At 41.8% G+C, this 12,243-nt stretch overlaps 1 protein-coding gene across 2 annotated transcripts in view; it reads right to left on the reverse strand.

The window, feature by feature from the left end:
- The window catches only part of LOC125903568 (adhesion G protein-coupled receptor A3), a 243,330-nt gene that overhangs the window by 193,133 nt on the left and 37,954 nt on the right, over positions 1-12,243 (reverse strand). For both annotated transcript variants that reach the window (XM_049600560.1, XM_049600559.1), the window contains exons 3-6: positions 5,256-5,327; positions 1,183-1,254; positions 932-1,003; positions 378-541 (exon numbers count right to left, since the gene is read on the reverse strand). In XM_049600560.1, coding sequence (XP_049456517.1) covers positions 378-541; positions 932-1,003; positions 1,183-1,254; positions 5,256-5,327 — 380 coding nt within the window. The remainder of the gene's footprint in view (positions 1-377; positions 542-931; positions 1,004-1,182; positions 1,255-5,255; positions 5,328-12,243) is intronic.

Raw genomic sequence — 12,243 nt, forward strand, 5'->3', positions numbered from 1 at the left:
CCTTCAGTGAGAATCTACAATGTAAATAGTCATGAAAATAAAGAAAACGCATTGAATGAGAAGGTGTGTCCAAACTTTTGGCCTGTACTGTATTTTTATCTTACTAATGTGCAAGCTAATAAGAAATACATTTAATTGCTGGAATGTTAATTTTTTTTTATATATATGTATATTTTTTTTTGCTTGAGAACAATGTTAGCTATCACATCCTCCACACTTTATTACAATAATGTGCTTTTTAAATAGATTTTTTCCCCTTTTCTTTTAAATTGAACTCCCTTGTTTTTGCCTAAATCAATTAATCAATTTTAAGCGTTAACAAACACCCATAAGTGGCAACTCTATGTTAACCCCACACCATTATTGTAAGTCCTTACCACATTTGAGCTGTTGTTCACGTAGGTTGCGAAACTCCAGTCCGTGAAGGTGAGTGGGGAACATGCACACCGTGTCATTGCCAATCCTCACCGAGCTGCTTCGAGCCCAGAGGAGCAGCCACTTCAGCTGACAGTCACAGAACAATGTCTCAGTGCTGAAGTGCCTGGCGGGAAAACCAGCGCACAGTTAGCTACAACCTGTGTGCTTGTTTTACTGGATATGAGCGACTTAATTCATCTAATGAGGGTTTGTCACAGCAACAGGAAAAAGGTTTATTTGATAGTTAATGATGGTTTTATTTAAGTTATGTGTGGCAGTTCCAGGGCAGTGTAGACAATGACTCACTGCTTACTAACCTACCTACATTTAACTGAGCCATCATTAATGACATTAGTCACAGCTGTGCCTTTCCTGCTATAATAATATCCGCAACAAAAACAGCCTTTAACTTAAAACTGTGACCTGAGCAAGAAAAACAGAGCTTTAAATGTATTTTTAACCACAGCTTAAATAACTTAACATATTATGTACATGATATGCATGTTTGCCTTACAGCACTCTGAGAGCCACGAGATGTGTGAAGAGTCCCACGGTCAAAGTGGAGAAGATGTTCCCAGATAAATTCCTGGAACGGTTCAAACACAGACATTTATTCGACAACAGGTCCGTCCTCACTTGCACTAAAGCCACACAACTGTATTTTGCCATGTTGCACTAAATTCATATCAAACACCACTCTGTGCAGACAGAGCAAAATTAGCATAAAGCGGTGTAACACGTGCTTTTAATTTAGGGATTACTCACAATTTTGAGAGGCTGCCCAGATCTAGAAACATTTCAGGCGAGAGACAGCCAATCCTGTTGTTGGACAGGTCCCTATAAGGACAAAAAAGGTAAAGGGAGGAGAAGAGTCTCAAGTTCATATAGTGAACATCAGTTTTATTAATATTACAATCAAAACAAGAGAATTTAGAATATGTTTCTGTGTTAGTGTCTGTGTTCACGCATGCCTTTTTAAAAAACAGACAACTTAAACAGCTGCGAAAGCCGTTGTATACAGTGTTCATTCATCGATTAAACTTCCTGGAATATGTGTCCTGATCTTCTGTAACCTTTTACTCCTCATATAACAATTGCTGGCACACACACATCCACACACACCCACGTGCAAATGCAGTGGGCTTCCGTGTGCGAGTGGCAAAGCACTGTCGCGTCCGTGGCTCCGTGCCCTCGCACTCTGTAATTAAAGAGCTGCTTTGCTGGAGCAGCTGTGGGAAAATAAGCAGAGCACTCGAGTAATCACCAGTTGGGGAGCACTTAAATTAGCACTCTGCTGCTCCCTGAGCTTGGCGCACACGCGCCCCGAATCAGCACGGCTAACTCACTGCCTGCATCCCTGCCAGCCCGGATCCCACTAACTATCAGGCTGCAATCATGTCACTCACTCTGAAGCCTATATGTAGAAAGCCAGAACGAGAGCAATCGTCGAGAAAATTACTCTAGTAAAAGAAACCAGAAACAAAGAAAAAAAACTCAGACTTTTTTCTGCGGCCAAAGTTATTACTTGGTGCATGTTTACATTGCAAGTTCATAAGACATTTAAGTCTTATGTAACTTTGAAAGTCCAAGTTGGATAATAAAAACCCGGAGAAATAAAGTTGCTTTGTTCCAATTAAAATGCATGCTGTCATATTCTTAAAAACAGGCTGGTAAAGCTGCCCTTTGAGATATTTTCTCTAAAGATTTCACTTTTAAAAAGGGAAATAATGCAAACTTACTTTTCAAATGAAAAGTTGTATTCATAAGCAAGAACTCAACCTTGCTTAATTCAATAGCTACACTTATTGCCATTTACAGCCTTTGTTTAATATGACCAGTAGTTTATGGTGAATGAAACACTTTAATTGGACCATTATGATATTCAAGGTGAGGGTCACACAACAAATGCCCAAATGTATCAGCAGGTGAATTTCTTATTAGCCTACTTGTAATGTAGAAGAAGGTATGACACACAACACAACTCTCTCTAAAAATTAGTAGCCTAAGACTTTTCACAGCAAAGGTAAAGATGCAGTAAAGTTTGTTCTTCAACCTCCCACATTTCTTTATTCGTTAAGCTCTATTTAACAATAGTGATACGAACAATGCTAAATTTTTCGTATGGACTAAATGTTTAATGGAGGAACAAACTTTGTAGAAAGCCTGACCCACCTGCCAAATATGATCATATTCTGAAAACCACATTAAAGGCTCAATAAATGATAAATCAGTTGTTTTATTACACTTATATCATAACTGAAGCTTTGGTATGTGGGTCTGTCACTCAGCAGAAGACTTCCACAAGCTCTGTTCAGACAGATTTATTATCAAGTCCCACTGGGATGTGTCCATGTTAATTTTTTCAATGAAGACTCACACAACATTACAGAAGTGGTCAGCAGGCAGCGGATTAGACTACTACCATTAGCACTAACTCAGCTAACTCAGACAGTATGTGACCGAATCAGGTAAATTATTTAAGACCGTTAAGGACTCAAACCAGAGACTGTTCTTTTATTAATGCGTAGCATAAAATATATTTTGATTCAACGGAGGAGCAACAAAGTTTTAACATGAACTCAAATGAAACTATTAAACTAACAGCAATAATGTAATTAAATAATTGATTAAGGTGATTAATCAACTAAACAAAATGAAACCAGAAAATGGGAGGGCCATGCTACACCATGAGGGAGGCTGGGGAAGGGCTATGCAATAAAAAATGAAAAAAACAAACAAATAAGTCATAAATTATGTAGGCAAACTATGGATTAAAACACAACAGACAAATTAGTCAATATAGATCAAATTAATCCACAACACTGAAAATTTACCCACTTCTAAAAAAATAACTCAAAGCACACAAAGCAAAAACAGGTTTGCTGCACTACTAACTGGTCTCCCCTTTCAATGCGGCAAGGCCTCACACAACAGAACAAAATAAATGGCGCACTAAATTAATAAATTAAAAGTGCAACAAAATCAACTAATTGTTGGAAAAACAGTGGTTGGCTTCTCTATATAGGTGTTGGTTCTAGCTTGTAAAACAAGAAGAAAGTTGTTCCTCTCAGTCAGAGGCTTGCAGGTGATTGGATTCTTACTTCATGGCTGGCATGCTTCAACAACCACACCAAGGTTTTACCTCAAATAGACTGACCCAAATTAAGCAGCAAACAATTGCAGGCCTCCGCTCTACTCCCAGACAGACAGGCCCAGGTGAGTTCCCCTTCCCCTTTATAGACTCCGCCCACTTGCCTGGGTCCTAGTGCTGGGCCGTTGCCCTTCCCTGCTACAAGTATAAAAATAACCTGGATACAGCTGCTGCCATCTTGATTTGGAGCCAGAGTCTGTGCAGTAGTGATTTCCGTGGCATCGAGTTTACACTCACACACCCATTCAGCCAATCCTGAGCAACTCCACTGATTGCAGTGGGAACAATCAGCAAAAACCCCTTTTCATAGCATCACATAACAAATTAAAACCAAATTTATCTGAAAAAATGAACATACATCAGCATGATAAGAAATACCTAAAATGACTTTAACTATCTTTGGGAAAAATTTATTTGACATGTACTTTGATTTTTTTTAATTTGTCCAAATCCCATCCACTAACATTAAGGGGGCGGGGTTTATGACCTATACTGCAGCCAGCCACCAGGGGGCAATCAGGATGTTTTGGCTTCACTTTGGGGAGCTGTCATGTCATCCATCCTTATTATACAGTCTAAAGGCTAACTTCATAGAGTTCTGCAAGTATGACAGAAAACAAGAAAAGTATGGCAGAAAACAAGCTCTGTGGCAAACAAAAGTTTATGATATTTATGGGTTTTGCACAGCAAGATAATCCTCACAAATGTACACCACTTTTATGATTTTTGAAGCATAAATACAGTCGCCAGAAATAAAAAGCTTACCTTAGGCTATAAACAAACTACACTATGGTCACATGACTTAACGTCACCACCACAACGAGGCTGTAAAGCCATTTGTGGCGTGATTGTTTAGTATCATTAAGTCAACTGTAAGCAACCGCCTTTTCAGAGACGCATAAAAGCTTCACAGTTTATAAGTGGGGTATTAACTGACTTATTTTATGTTGTAGAACACAGCATGAAAATCTCTAAAGAATGTGTTAACTCTTTTGGCAACCAGGCCTTGTCTTGTAGGTTGCAGCAGTCCATCTTGAGTTTCCCTATGGTGATTATAAGTGAGCTGCAGCTACATTTCACTGTGTACATTACTAATGTGTGCATCAGTTTACTGACTTCATGGCTCTTTTTTTTTACCTGTGCTCTTGTTAAACATTTAACTCCGTCAAGTTGCTGGTTATGTCTTCAAAACAACTGAGTCAAGGATGATGGGAAATGGGAGGAAATTCAGTATGCCTTTAGCAAAGGTTACAAAGTCTTTCTCTAACACACTAAGCAGCAGAAGATCAGTGGTTCTAATCCCCCACAATCTCAGCGGAGAAAGTGAATGACAAATGCTCTCCCTTTCCTTAACACCTCCCGCTGTTGTGCCCTCCAGCAAAACATGAAAACCTCTAAATCCTGCAGATTGTGGTCACACCAGGCAGCTCCGACATGTGAATGTGTCTGTATTAACATAAAGGAAGGCCTTGCTTAAGACAGGGCACTGTGCCCTCACTTTGCACTGTCTGGACAAAGAAAGCTCAGAAAAGGCTGAAAGAGTAGTTTCAGCACTTTCGCATCAGTTAAATGCTTCAGTCCTCTCTTCACTCTGTACTTTAGACACTCCCTCTCACTGTCTCTAAAGCCAGAGGACTTGTCCCCATGTCCCCTGGAGAAGGCTATTACAAGGCTTCATCATACTTACAGTCTCCTCAGAGCCAGCAGACCACGGAAGGCCCCGGGCTCCACTGTACTTATCAAATTATTCTTCAGGTCCCTGGAGAAGAGAGACAGAGAGAGAAAGAGTCAGGGACGACAGTTAAGTCAGTGATTACTATCTATCTACATATCTGTCTGTCTGTCTGCTGACATTAAGTAGTGGTCAGGCATTAGTTTTGACATGAAATTCACTCAAGCTCATGCTTGCTGACCGTGTAAACTTTCCAAGGAAACATGATTCATTCAAATGGAGATAAGGATGTTTATATTATTCACACAGTAGAGCACAGTTCACAGAATAATGGTTCGCTAGTTGGGAATAAAGGGAAGGGCTCTGTGTTTCAAGCTAGAGGAATCAAAAAAGTATGTAGTCTTGCTTAAGGACAGCTTTAACTGATATCACATGTAGACCAAAGCATTCCAAGTGACAACTTCAGTAATTGTGCTTAATTTCCAATCAGAATTCGACCTTAGTTCATGTATTATTCCAGTTGGGAAATACTGGGACCACTCACTGGTGCTTTAACTTGCACCTGTTAGCTGGACAGCATAGACCATTTCCTGCATGCTTGAGACCCAGACCACATCCAGCCAAGAGGCAAAAACACACACATGTTGAGGTTTCAGCCAGGCGCTCCTTGTCCACCCCCACCGCTCACCCCAAAACCTCCGACGCTACTAAAAATGGATCTCAGAAAAATCTCCTCTCTGGTTTTCTCTGCAGGCCAAAGAAAACTTCCTGAAATTGTGTCCCTGGTTTCCTCTAACTCTGTACTGTATGTCCAGTGTGATGTGAATGAGAAGAAGGGTAGTGCCTTTTTCCAAATGAGAGCAACAAAACTTTTTTTTTTTGTTTTTTAATTAACAATCACAAAGGCCAGAGCAGGGCCAGCCAAAAGAAACAAAGCAAGACCAGTAGGACTATCAGAGCCACAGCCATTGTCCCAGAGTGAAAATAAAAGTAATGCTAAAACTCTTTTTGGACACGTGGGACAGTTTGGTAGCAAAATGCTCCCCATTACCTCATCAAAGCAGAAGCTAAATAACTCACCATACGACAGTCAGTGCAGAATGAAAGATTTAAAGGAGCCATAAAGTAATGCAGAATTACTCTAGAGATTGGATGCATGGATGTCGATCCACTAAATGTACTGTATGAACATTGTGGTTGTGTTTCAGTAACTGATGTTCATTTGGTTGATGTAAAACATTAACTACACATACAGGAGACAAGCCATCATTAGCAGCAGAAAAATGACTTCCATCTGGGGTTAATGATCTGTATCATGTGTTAAATTGTACAGCCCATGGTTAAAACACACTCTGTCTGCACCATTAGGACTCCCTAACACCCCTCCAACCAGGTTGTGGCCAGACTAAAGGTCTTTTTGCAAAAAACTATGTGTAACTGAAACGCACCTCCTGTATTTGTGTTTTTTAGTCAGAGAGGGCTTCACGTCTTTTTCTTAATCTGGTATTTGAATGTATCTGAGTGCTGGATTTGAGCTCAACACCTGTACACACCAGCTTTCTATTTCTGCTGACTTTTCACAAGAAGAATTACTAATAAGACTTTCTGTAGACATCCTCCAGGAGTCGTCATTCACGCAGCAAGGTGTAGCACGCCTTAGGAAGAGCACTGAAGTTGCCTTCCTGACAGACTAACCTCCCAGTCCAGTCAGTTCGGCCAAGGGCTGACTCTCATCTCCGCTCTCATCCAAAGTTGTCTTTGATCATGTACAATACGCTACAAAAGAGCAGGCTCAGGGTGGAGGTCAGAAGGTCATCCGTTGTGCCTGCAGCACCTCCTTTTATCCTGAACCATCTCGCAGCCCACTGCGCAACCCTCTTTGAATTTGCTGAATGTTCAGAACTTCCCACCTTATCGACTGACGGCCTCATGACGGGGCAGAGGTCACTGCTCAGTAAGTCAACATACAGGAAATTTAATACTGTACAAAAAATATCAAAGGTTGCTGAATCCATATCTATAATGTACATAAAACGAGATGATCATACACTTCTATAAGAACTCCAACGGCCTTCATGAGATGGCTGTGGCTCAAGAGGTAGACCGGGTCATCCACCAGATCAGCAGGTCGATCTGTGATGCCTCCAGTCCATATGTCCGTATGTCAAAGTTTCCTTTGGCAAAAAACTGAACTGTAAATTGCTTCCAATGATTGTGCCATCATTATGTGAGTGCAAACACTTGTAACCACCTGTGTATGCCACCAGTGTATGATTGTGTGTGTAAATGAATGTTACATGTAGTGTAAAGGTGCTTTTAAGAGGTCAGGGGACTAGAAAGGTGCTATCCATTTACCTTTACTAATTGCCTGGAATGGCTTTCTCAACCTGAACCAAAAACAAATTAATAATCAGACCTAGGTATTTAAAACCATCACGGTACAGGGGTCATGGTCTAATGCACACAGCCATACACAGAATACACAGTATGTACATTTCTGCTCAAACCAAAGTTCTCAAGCACATGTTCTGCCCGGAAACTTGTATCTATACAGCAATAGCAACATATGCAGAGAAACAAAACAAGAAGATTAGTGTGTGAGTCAGACACACCAAGGTGAGTGTAAATCAAAGCTACAAGACCTGCCTGTCTGCTGCAACAGCAATGGCGAGAGAGAGTTGCGTATAAGACGAGGAGGGTGTATCAGCGTTGCTCCACAGTTGTAGGGTATCTGAATGGAAACACATCCAACATGCTAACGTGCACTTGACAGAACCATTTAGATGTGCCAATCCAACACATTCTCACTCCAACCTCATCACAAATCAATGTTTGGTCATGGACTTTCCACGTTCAGATATGACGTGCAAGGTACCCTGGGTGTGTTTGTTGTTGATGTTCTGGGCCACCGTGTCAAGTTCGGCCCTTTCAAAATACACTTACGTTTTCACAGGAAGTTTACCGCTTACATACGGGTGCGGTTACATGATGGCTTCTCATTCGGAATTAAATAAATCTGAATGAAATCATTTGGAATTAAAGTTTTTCCAGGTAGTTTACATGGGAAATATTCATTCCGAATGAGGGTTTACACGGGAGATCAGTTTAATCGCCTTTATTCGGGTCCGCACAAGGTTTGGGGCGGGGAAGGTTTCTGATTGGACAGGGGGCGGGGCGGATGTTATGTGTTTACATCTATCGGAAGAAAACACTGTAGTCCTTGCTCCGGATAACAAGATGCTTGACGACGCCGTTCTTAGTGCCTTTTTGGGGCTTGTTTTGCTTATATTCATAAAGCAGCAGTACGACAACAACCTTGCTCTGCTAATGCTTCGTCTGTTGAGGAGGAAAAGGGAGGTAGAAGGTCGAAGAAGGGAGATAGAAGACCATGCTGTGGCAAATGGAAACCGGGGAGTTCAACAAGTCCAACTGCTCTATCTCAGCCCGTTGCTATGTGCGCTACATACGTCATCGCGCCAGAAGGGCAAGGAAATGAGCATGCACAGAAAGACCGGAATGAACTTAAAGAGGAATGAGTGTATACAAGTGCGAGAAATTCTTTCATTCGGAATTAGAAACAGAATATTCCAGCCCCTTACATCGGAATGAATTTTCAATCGCATTGGCAATTTTCATTCCGAATTAGATGTTTACAAGATCACTTTTAATAGGAATGAACTTTCATTCCAAATGAAAAGGGAATTAAACTGTCCATGTAAACGCACTCACTGTCTTTCAAAATAAACACACTACGTCAGTACAACACCACAAATTGACTTTTTTTCCCCCTTCAACAACAAACACGAGTGTGGGTTTAAGCAACAAAAGTACGTGTTTATATCAAGGAAAAAAGAACAGGGTTTGGCTTTATAATCTCAAGGGACACATCTCTCCTGGGTGAAAGCTGTTGTGTGTTGGACCAATCCACCATCCTCCCCACCCACTTTCACTGCCTTAACTTTCGTACTTGTGCCGCCGCGTTTCCCCCTGATGCTGCTGGGCGCCATTTAACTATAACAGTGCCCAGCCATGTATCATGCAGATCTTAAAGGACGACTTTTTTGTCAGTGTCTGATACCGCAAGTCACTGCGCAAGCACTAGATTATGATGACTTTGGACTGAGACTGGGTTAGCCAATAAGCAAAACGATCAAGGTATGGGTGCTTGTATGGGTGAATGTTTAAATATAGCCAAGGTAAACATAACTGACATACTCCTCATAAGGCACACATTGTATTCTTTTGTTGTATTTTGGGATTTTCAATTTTATATCATCAGAGATGCTTTTCAGTTTTATAGTCTTTGTGACCTGTTGCCTTTTGGGAAAGTGTTTGTGTAGGGTTTGTACAGTGTAATACAGGAGTGTTTGAAATGACTCTTACTTTATGATAGTTACCAAAGTTGTTAGTGGGCAAAATTTTACCTCAGTCCCCAGCAAGAGTATTTTGTCTGTCTTGGACACTGGCACTGCTGTCAGATCAAAATAAATGAAAAGCATTGTACCCTTATGCACTTGGATTTTTTTTGTCCTGCTATACTTAACTTGTGACCTTTGTGTACCGTTACACCCCTAATAAGCATATTTAAACTGAAATATTAAAAACTGAAGATTTGAAATTGCAGCTTTGAATTTTGACCTTGAATCTTTAGACAAGCATGCCTCAGTCCCCTCCAGATGCTATCATATATCACTATCATAATAATCACTGCAAAATAATTGTGAATTACTGGCTTCCTGTATGAGGTCATTTTTAAAGGAACATAAAACAAGTGATGGTATCACAGGCAACACAACAGCGTTTTACAGCCGTCAGACCCGAGCCAACAACTATCTGTTAATAAATGTTATAAGTTATGGTTGTGTCTTATAAACTGCTGAGGCTCCAGATGGGTGGGGTGTCTCACATAATACAACAGAATGGATGCCAAAAAGATTCAACAATTAGAGGAAACTTTCTGAAAGTCCATTTAGCATCCAATTCTGCATGCTTTTCTGTGATTAACTGTGTGGCATGATCTGTAACATCCTCAGTCGGTAAACTCCACACATCGGGTACTCTAAACAGGATAAAACAAACTGTAAGTTATTTGCCGAGCACACCTTATGGCCTCACACTGTCACAATGGAGTGAAATATTTGCTGTTGTTTTTTGTGGACGCTGGATAGAATTTAATAATGTCTCCAGTCCTACTCTCAACACTTTTTAACTATTTAACCTGTCCTTGGTATACCACCTCCTTTGCGTTTAGGAAGGAACATTAGTCATGAGTTCAAGAGGTCTCCCTCCCTTTTCCGTTGTCCTCCGCCTCTGTCTGCACACACGCAAACAAGGGCACTGCCATGAGTTCCCAACTAGTCTGGCTCCTGAGATCCATATTTCTTCTCAGTCAATGGTACAAAGTTCACAAAATAGCTACCTTAAAACTAGGGTTGGGAACGATTAACCGATACGAGCGGATATCCGGTTTGACAAGCAAGAGATCGGTTGCATCGGTAGCAGCCTCCTCAATCGATACGAATCAGCCATGAATCCTTAGATGAATCGATTGTAGAGTCATGGATTGGGTATTGCGAGACTAGCAATCGGTTGACTGGCTTTAACAGTTTGCATCTCTAAAACAATTAAATGAATAAACCATTATCAGAGGTGATATGTGATGATTTTTTTTCATGCATTTACCCATGTTTATCCGTGACATTGTGTAAATGTCCGTGGAGGACATTTGAAAGAGTAGATGACAAACAGTACAGTAAACCTGTAGATAACTCAAATATATGTAGGCCTAATAACTTAGGTGGAAAATGCTTTAACATTTCATGCGGCCATATATGCAGCCTCTCGGCTCGGCAAACGGTAAACAACCCCGCTGGCTTCTCTACGTGTCGCTTCAGTACGCAGTCAGTGGAGCCCAAATGAATACGCTGCGATGCTACGCTGACATGACGCTTATGTTTGCAGCCGGTGGAGCCCGGCCGTAAAGACGAATCCTGCCGGTTGTGGGTTGAACGGGGGTCACAGACACAGATAGAAATACGTATTCCTGTCAAATACAGCGGCCATAGTGCTCCGCGGCGCAAGATAACGGCTTGCCGGCGACCGAGAAGCCCGGCTCCAGGTCCAAGAAGTCTTCGTCGGTGTCATGACTGCCCAAAAATACCTGAACAGCCGAGCCGTGGCGGCATACAGGTATGTAACGTGTTGGAGGAGAAACACATTTCCACAAACCTCACCGCACTTTAGGGACTGTTCTTTACTTGTCAGGCGAGGAGCCGCGAAACGAGCTAAAATGATAATGGGGGCAAATGCGCCCCGCAAAAAAGTGCTTTTTTTTTGCCACTGACCAGTTCAGATCGCCAGTGTTATCTCTGTAAATAGCATATGGTAGCGGCCCTGGGGCAGTGGTGAGTGTGAATGAGTGGAGTCAGCTGTCAGTCAGTGTTGGAGCAGAGAGGCGGAGGGTGTCCCCGCTTGGTAATGTAAATGAGTATGTGTGTGTGAAGTGTATGTTACACTAGATCAGTCAGAGGATGGAGTCTTTTATGTGCTACCCCCTGGAGTGTTACCGGAGTTTTTGGAGTGCTCAAATAAATGGGCCTTTTTCCCGAACGCAAGAACAGGATGTCGTGCAACACCCCGTACAGCTTTCATAGGCTGCCTTTGTCGGACGGCGAGATGCTGAAGTTGTGGCTAGTTGTGCTACAAATGGATGCTAACACTCCTCTCCAGACACTGTGCCTTGCAGACCATCGGGTCTGCAGTGCTCACTTCTCCCAAGATGACTACTGCCAGCCGAAGAAGAGAAGACATCCAATCCCGAAACACCTCTTCCTCAAGAAAACGGCTGTCCCACGAGTAGAGAGAGCTACAGACACAGTGGAGCAAAGCTCGTGACATCACACAGCCCAGAGGTAAAGGAAAGGCTAAGTTAGCATGCTATTTACAGAGATAGCACTGGCGATCTGAACCGGACAGTGGCGAAAAACACACACTTCACACACAC

Source organism: Epinephelus fuscoguttatus, linkage group LG16 (genome assembly GCF_011397635.1).
Source record: "Epinephelus fuscoguttatus linkage group LG16, E.fuscoguttatus.final_Chr_v1".
Lineage (NCBI taxonomy): Eukaryota > Metazoa > Chordata > Actinopteri > Perciformes > Serranidae > Epinephelus > Epinephelus fuscoguttatus.